Source organism: Anoplophora glabripennis, unplaced genomic scaffold (assembly GCF_000390285.2).
Source record: "Anoplophora glabripennis isolate ALB-LARVAE unplaced genomic scaffold, Agla_2.0 scaffold4, whole genome shotgun sequence".
Lineage (NCBI taxonomy): Eukaryota > Metazoa > Arthropoda > Insecta > Coleoptera > Cerambycidae > Anoplophora > Anoplophora glabripennis.
In genome coordinates, this window is record NW_019416568.1 from 442,604 (window position 1) to 450,573 (window position 7,970).

General features: G+C 35.1%; 2 protein-coding genes across 3 annotated transcripts; both read right to left on the reverse strand.

Moving 5' to 3' along the window:
* Nucleotides 1-285: 285 nt before the first annotated feature.
* On the reverse strand, nt 286-4,726 carry LOC108917404 (4-coumarate--CoA ligase 1-like). Of its 2 annotated transcripts, none has more exons than XM_018723968.2 (5): nt 4,579-4,726; nt 3,828-4,348; nt 2,981-3,119; nt 1,589-1,876; nt 286-856 (listed from the first exon to the last, which is right to left on the reverse strand). In XM_018723968.2, the coding sequence occupies exons 1-5, from the start codon at nt 4,687-4,689 to the stop codon at nt 341-343; spliced, it is 1,575 nt and encodes a 524-aa protein (XP_018579484.1). In that variant the 5' UTR covers nt 4,690-4,726; the 3' UTR covers nt 286-340. The 2 variants fall into 2 exon arrangements, with proteins under 2 accessions (XP_018579484.1, XP_018579482.1); XM_018723966.2 differs by having other exon boundaries at nt 2,981-3,143.
* A 792-nt stretch (nt 4,727-5,518) lies between these two features.
* Nucleotides 5,519-7,970, reverse strand: LOC108917326 (luciferin 4-monooxygenase-like). The gene is made up of 5 exons (XM_018723875.2): nt 7,809-7,970; nt 6,642-7,388; nt 6,286-6,590; nt 5,871-6,152; nt 5,519-5,681 (listed from the first exon to the last, which is right to left on the reverse strand). The coding sequence occupies exons 1-5, from the start codon at nt 7,968-7,970 to the stop codon at nt 5,519-5,521; spliced, it is 1,659 nt and encodes a 552-aa protein (XP_018579391.2).

Sequence of the window (7,970 nt, forward strand, 5' to 3'; positions counted from 1 at the left end):
AAAAAAGCAGATATTTTGACGTGAGAATTTTCAATCGAAAATTCTCACGTCAAAATATCTGCTTTTTTAAAAACGTCGGTGGGCTTTTTCTTCGTTGAAATCTCTACTTTCTTATGGTGTAAAAAAAAATATACATTACTATGGTAAGTTTTCTCAGGAAATGCAAAGAAACGAAAAAAACTAGAATCCGAAAATTTTTTTCTAATCATTATGTACAATTTTGAGCTATTTATTAAAATTTACACTTTAATTACTCGAAAAACGTAAGATTCCATGTTACATTGATAAACAAAAAAATTACAAATCCATAAACAACAAATAGCATCACATATTACTAAAGTCATGAATAGTCTTCGACTGCTAAAAGCATCTTCTTAATTTTCCACCTCTGCAATTTCCCACTGGGAGTTTTAGGCAACGTTTCGACAATTTTTATCCCCCCTCTCAATTTCTGCCACCCAGCGACCCTGCCTGTGAAAAATGCGTCAATTTCTTCCGCGGTAATCTCTGAACCATCTTTGAGGGTGACGCACGCGGCAGGCCAGAATTCGTCAACGTCGTGAGGGATCCCGAAAACTGCTGCTTCTTTTACGCACGGGTGTTCCTGTAAGACGGCTTCCAAGGACGTCGGCACCACGTGCCACGACTTGTATTTGAACATTTCCTTGATTCTGTCTACCACGTAGATGTATTCGTCTTCGTCGTAGTAGCCTATGTCCCCCGTTTTGACGAAGTTGTCTGTATCGTAGATTCGAGTAGGGTCGTTGTAGTATCCAGGCGATAGGTACGGGCTTCTTACGCATATTTCTCCTTTTTGATTTGGGCCTAGTAATTCTCTAGATTCTATGTCGACAATCTGAAAGAAAGTCTGTTCAAGAGAAACAATATACGTTCAAAATTGATAAATGTGAGTTTTCCATTTTTAACTTATTTTAGAAATAAGAAAAGGTCCAATTTTTCTCACAATTTTTTAAAAAAGAATCGGTTTTCAACAAGTAAAATAATTTTTGTAAATGTTTAATTTATTTTCCTATGTTTATAATTATTATTTTATGTTTTTATTGTATCTACATAACTTGAGTGATTTTGTGGTTCATTTTTCAATGGGAAAAAATTAAAAATTGATTAAATTGTATTTTTTACGAATAAATTTCTGTGGTTAACTAAATGTCACCATATGCAGTATTGTCTCTTCAAAATGAAGACACCGTATTTTATACCGATATAACCTACTAAGTAAAATTCATATTCAATTATACAGGGTGTTTATTGAGTACTCGTACAAACTTTAAAGCGTGAATCTTTGACAAATTTTAAGATAAAAAGTTCATATGAATATGGGTCCAACGGCTTTGTTTTTATATAAAAAGCGTCCAAAAAAAATTTTTGTTTGGTATTTTGATTATATTTTTGTCCAATAACATGGCAATTTACCCTTTAAATTTTATACAAGTACTTAATAAACACCCTGTGGTGTTTATTTAATGTGTTTATTCTTCTTAAAATTCTAATTTGCAGTATAGCAAAATCCCCAAAAAATAAAAAAGAATTATTGGGGTTTTGGTAATACTTTGTCCCTTGACCATACCTTGATTTCAGTATCATTTACGCATTTCCCAGACGACCCACATTTGTCAGTACCGTGCCGATTTTTGGTGTAATCGAAAGCGGTGATACAACCATGGGTTTCAGTGGTGCCATACATCAAGCTCACGAAGGTATGTTTGAACAACTCTCGCGTTTTTTTGAGTTGATTTTCGCAGAGCGGAGAACCTCCAATTATCATTCTAGACAGAGAACTTGTGTCGTATTTGTCCGCATTATTTACAGCCATTAAATAGTAGGTGTAGATTGGGGCTAGAAATATGGTGGTAACCTAGAAAGCAATAAAAGTTTGTCGTATAATGGTTTGCCCATAAAGGATTAAACTATTGCTTCAAAGTTCAAATTGCCAAGAGAAGCAAATGTCTCTTTAAAGTTTTGATCAATGCTGGTTCTCAATCTAGACCAGGGCGGATCTGTCGAAATATCCCTCTTCTTAGAAGTAAGAGGGGGCAAGCCAACTAATTGTTTAAAAATACAAAAAGAGTGTTAACTTTAAAAATTTACTGTGGCCTAATCAACCGACTTCAATTTTTCAAAAACCATTTGAAAGGTTGAGTGGTATTTTCTATGTGAAAAAATTTTCAAGTATCTAGATGCTGTGCAACATTTTGAAAATTCGAATTTTTTTTTTCAAATTTTTTTTCAAAAAATTATTTTGCGAAAACTATAGAACCGATTTTAATGAAATTTGATGTGTTGTTTATTATACTCTAAAGTTTTTTTTACCAAAATTAGAATGCCCTCTTGATTAAAAAACTTGATTATTTTGCCTTTTTTTCATCAATTATTGCTGCAGTATATTGTGCAAAATTCAATTCTAAAACTTTTTTCCCCTTCAATACCCTTCCAAAATGCACATGTTCCAAGATATAAGTAAAAAACTCAGATAAAGTAGGTATTTTTTAAATTTTTTTAAACATTTTTGCAATTTTGAAAATGTTCCGGACCTCGCCCTGATCTAGGGATCTACACTTTTATTACGTGAGTTGTACTAAAGGTAATCCAGAAAAAAATTGCTTGCCCACTCTCACATCCATCTCAAAACAGATCCGCCCTGGTCTAATTCTTAAAAGGAAGTAATAAAAAATTAAATATTATACCATGTCATCCATCTAGAAAAGTAGATAGACAAATAAAATTGTCACATTCGACAATAAATAAAATAAATTATCAATAAATCAATCAAACAATAAATAAATAAACAGATGAATGGGTAGTTTTGAAAACAAAAGTAGAAAATCTTTCGAAACGTTAGCTAAAAATATTCTTTGACTGAAGCAGAGAGAGGTTTACTTATTATTTATTTTTATATTTCAGTTAAGAGTGTGGAAAATACCCAAAAAAAAAGAGAAAAACTATTGAGAAAAACTATTACCTTGTATTTTTGGATTATCCAAAAGGCTTCTTCTGCGTCAAATTTCGAAGCTAGTATACGACAACCACCTTTTATGAAAGCTGTAGTCGTTAGTGCCGCTGCAGAGATCCAGTAGAACGAGGAAAAATGTAACATAACCCTAGGGTCGAAGATACCCGTATTTCTAAAATAGTAATCAACTGAGAAATATGTCTAAGCGTAATATTTTGGTATTTTTGGTCCTTCCAGATGCATTAAAATTTTAAAATATCAACCAACTAAGAAAAATTCACAGATTAACTTAATTTCAAACAATTTATTATTCTTACGTATTAATTATTATGCATAATTCAAATTAATTATAGCCCATGGTCGATATAATGCCATTAAAATTAAATATAATAGTACCTATAGCAAAAATATAAAAGTAGATTTAATATAACAATTCGCAAAAAGTGAAATATCTCCAAAGATCGTATATATATTTTAATAAAACCTAAGGAGGGCAAAAAAGTGCATAAAATTAGACATTTAAATTTGAATTCGTTGAAATATTGTTTGAAATATGAAATACTCTGTATAATATAGTGATAGTCTCGTATATCCGAAATGGTTTTCTAACCTTTGTTCCTCGTATTGTTAAATATTTGTGTTCTAACTGTTACCATTTGAAAATTATTACAAATTCTAATATACCATGTTTCCCGCATATCAATAATTTGGCAAAATTCCAAAATTTGTTCCAAAAAATCTTACCAAATGAAGTCAAATATAGTTCTTCGATACCAGAAAACTTTACCACACTAATAGATATTATTGACACATATAAATAAGAATTAGATAATTTTTTGTAGGCCATTATACATACACCACTGCCTTCTTGCTGTTCAACAGTCCAAAATGGGTAATGCAGATTCCTTTAGGCAATCCCGAGGTGCCGCTGCTGAAGTATATGAATGCGGTCTCGTGACAATTCTTGACAGTCACAGGCCTAAACTTGTTTTCTTCAGGTGTAAACTCTAGAAGTTCTTGCAGAGTCCTGTACTTCACAGATTCCCCTACGACGATAATCGTTGAGTTTAACTTTGCCTCGATGAGGCTATCTTCAATCAGTTTCAGCGATTGGTCTTCGACAAAGACATATTTTGCCCTTACAATGGAAATACAGTGCGCACAGTCCTTTACTGATTGAGAGGTGTCCAAAGAGGCTACTTTAGCACCTAAATACAAGGCTGACAGGATAGGGATTATGTTGTCCAAGGTGTTTTTCAGACAACAAAGTACCACGTCTTCTGATTTTAAGCCTAAATTTCGCAAGTGTATGGCTACCCTCGTCGAACGTTCTTTAACGCTCCTGTACGATTCTTCCCGACCTGTTGCAGCGTCTAGCTAAAAAATATGTTACAAATAGTGTATATACTTTCCAAAAAATGTATTCTTAGTATTTGAAAAAAGAGTTTCCAACACAATCGCATTTGATTCGAATGAACTTCGTATAAGCATTATGTCGGGATGCGCATGCGTCCGACTGTTGAAAACTGTTTTGGATTGTTCTCGGAACAAAGTTAATATGTATGTTCTTTTCAGTGTTTATTGTCAATAATTCCTTGCAATGTTACCTGACAAATTTTATCCCCATGTTTGTGGGCAGAGTCGAAATAAAATTCTCCTAAACCTCTTTTGTCCAATTTACTACCACTTTTATCGCCTCTTATTATTCGAGCACTCATTTTCTGTCAGCTGATACGCACAAATACAATGACTGGTTATCCGCAGGCCGCTGACTTAATGAAGGATGAAGCATCGATACGTCATTACCTGTTTTGTCTTTTCCCAGTATCGTTGCATTTTATTTACAGATTACACAGGCGTAACGTTGGCGTTTATATGGGATTTTTTTTACCAAAATAATCAAAATATACAGGGTGTGGCGTGTATAGTCTATAGAAATTAAACTACAGCTTGCTGATGACATTTGTAATAGAAAACTCTTATACGACTTATCTTCGCGTTTTTTTTGTAAATTAAGTTCATTTATTTAACGAAAATGAAGGTCGACCCTGCGTTATTTATTAAAAACTTTGGAATTGTTTTTACGCGACCCGAGATGCAACCTTATAATTTAATTAATGATTTTGTATTTGTATTGAATTCATTATTCACTTAATTATTAAATATTAAGAATCGTCCATCGACCCATCAGTGTTAAAAAGTGAAAGATTCCAGATCAAAGTTTTCATTTTGTAATTCCACGATAGTGACAGTGTAATTTTTATAAAGTAAAAAATAAGAATATATATATAGATTATATATGCCACACCCTGTATAAGAGTCGAAGCGTTTAAAAATAAATTGTTTTAGGATGATTTCATTGTTTTAACTAATAGTAGGTACGTCTTTTGGATGAGAGGATCAAACCTGCAACAGTGGCAACATCGATTCAAAGTTTGACACTTTAAACCGATGGGCTACTAACAAATTCGAATAACCCACGAACTTTTGGTAGTATAGACTTTATTATCGGAAGAGTTATATTTACAAATTTTAATTAAACATTATTTATCGGATTGTTTCTATACTGGAGGAATATTCAATTTTAATTTGTAACTGTTGCTCTCTTAATAGACGTCGTTTTACAGTTCCAATGGAAGTTCTTGGAAAGTTGTCCAAAAAAATTATCCTCGAGGGCAAGAAATTATGATCCATCCTTTCGGATATGAATCTGGAAAATAATTATCTTTATTACCAGCAAATGCATAAAATAGGGTGCAAAGATACAGAACAAGTCAATAGGCACAAATAGATTGGAATGAGACAAGTATGGTGTCTGACTGGGATTCCTCAATAGTCAGGAAATGTATTCCCAATTTCTGCCTATTTTCTTTCAATTTTTAGAGAAATAATCTAATACTTCATAAGTTTCTCAGCAGTTAAAGAGGAGTCGCCCTTCTTCATAACGCAAGCCAGTACAGTTTTACTGTCTCCGATAATAGCTACGTCTTTCACGAAGGGATGCGACAGAATGACGTTTTCCAATTCCAAGAAGAATACGCGCTGATTGTTTATTGTTATTATATCCTCGATTCTTCCCTGGACGTACACCCAACCGTCTTGGTCGTACATGGCAACGTCTCCCGTTTTGAAATAACCTTTTTCCATCGCGTTCACCGTCTTCTCCGAATCCTTAAAATATCTAAAACGATATTAAAGTTTTATAATACCAAATACATTCGAGGAAACCAATTTATTTCTATCTAATAAGACTTTGCAGTACAAAATGTTTCTATATCGATTAGTTGCAGCACATTGGAAACTGATAAACTTACCCCAACATTATTCCATCCCCGTTGAAGTAGAGTTCTCCATACTTATCAGGTCCAACGTTCTCCTTCGTATCTAAATCGATGATCTTGATTTTGCTGTTCAACGTCAATTTACCCACGGAATCAGGCTTTTCCAACGACTCCTCGTAGTTCGCTATGGTGGAGGCAGCTATGAAACCGGTCTCCGTCAAGCAGTAGCACTGAAGGAACTTGACGTGAGGCATCAGAGTTTTCAGCTGGTGCAAGTCGTACTTGGTTGTATTGACAGTACCGATCATGATACATTTGAGACAGTTCATGTTATAGTCCTGGGAAAATATCAATCAAAAAATGTACTTTGAAGACTAGGTACTTCTTACCTTAATAGCGACGTTACTAATCAATCTCATCGCGTAATCAGTACCGAAGATAGCGTATCCAATATCAAAGTCTTGGATGATCTTGCAAGCACTTCGCTCCGTAAATGCGACAGGAAGGATTCTCATCACGCCAGCCTCGAAAGAGGTACAAACAAGAACCGCCTGCACGATCCAAGACAAGGGAAAAAACGAAATCACCTTGTCCGGCTGACTGAAGACATTCAGAAGTATGTTGGTCTGTATGGTGATGTTGTGATGGGACAGGCATATTAACTTGGGGCTCCCGCTGGTTCCCTGGGTGGGTAAAACGAACGCGACGGACAAAATCGGGTTCTCCAAGAAGATCGGCTGGAAGAAGTCACTCTCCTTGTGTGTAAACAGTTTGGAGAACTGAGTGGAGGCCCCCATTTTCTGGCCAAAGTGCACCAGATCCGAGTTGTGGTTGATGGCGGGTAGGATCCTTTCCACCTGACTTATAGTCCGGATGTCACAGAAACACATTTTCGGTTTCAGCTTCTTCAGTAACTCGAGGCAATCCCGGTAGCTGAATTCTGGGTCTAGTGGGGCTACGATGGCTCCCAGGAATAGCGCTGCTAGTACCACTATGGTCTGGTCGGCGTGGTTCCTGCTGATTATCACGATGATGTCGTTTTCCATCACGCCCCTTTGCTTCATCGCCAACGATAATTGGATGGCCCTGCCTCTTACCGAGCCTTTGGTCTCTGTAAATCCGGTTGCGACATCTACCTTAAAAAGGGGCGTTATCAACAAAGTGTTTGCACAACGGGAAATGGGTCGATATTTCGACAAACTTCCAAGGCTCTTTTCAAAAGACTGTACCTTAAATGATTTGAGGAAAAGTAACTAATATCAGAACACTATGCCAAATTAACGGTACATTACAATATTTTATCAAATTAAGAAACATTAACAATTATAGTTTTATTACTTATTACTCCACCTCCTGCTATTTTGGCATTGGATTATAGAAAGCTAGGAATTTAGTTAATAAAATCCATAAACTATTTCCACCTTACAAAGTTTTTGATGTTGCTCTTGTTTCAAATAAACATGAATGAAATATTGAACTTGTTCTACAAGCATCAACTATATATGATAGTGTTTAATCTCATCGAAGGTTTTTGTGTAAGAGTTTTATTTTCTCACCTGAATAATTTTATCCAGATCTTGCCCCAGCTGGTCGTAGTACCTCCTTCCAAGTCCACCGTAGTTTCCCGGTAACGAAACTCTGTTTCCGAGAAGATGAAAGGTAGTCTCGCTTTTCATTAAATTTCTTTTCTCTAACGGTACTATTCTCATGCTACTCAT

Excerpts from the sequence above, each read along its gene's own strand:
- LOC108917404 (XM_018723966.2), bottom strand. The coding sequence starts at position 4,689 with ATGAGTGCTCGAATAATAAGAGGCGATAAAAGTGGTAGTAAATTGGAC. Across the intron at positions 4,349-4,578 it reads ATGGGGATAAAATTTGTCAG|CTAGACGCTGCAACAGGTCG; the intron begins GTAACATTGCAA and ends CATATTTTTTAG. Across the intron at positions 857-1,588 it reads TAAATGATACTGAAATCAAG|ATTGTCGACATAGAATCTAG; the intron begins GTATGGTCAAGG and ends ACTTTCTTTCAG.
- LOC108917326 (XM_018723875.2), bottom strand. The coding sequence starts at position 7,970 with ATGAGTAGCATGAGAATAGTACCGTTAGAGAAAAGAAATTTAATGAAA. Across the intron at positions 7,389-7,808 it reads ATCTGGATAAAATTATTCAG|GTAGATGTCGCAACCGGATT; the intron begins GTGAGAAAATAA and ends CCCCTTTTTAAG. Across the intron at positions 6,153-6,285 it reads GGGGATGGAATAATGTTGGG|ATATTTTAAGGATTCGGAGA; the intron begins GTAAGTTTATCA and ends ATATCGTTTTAG.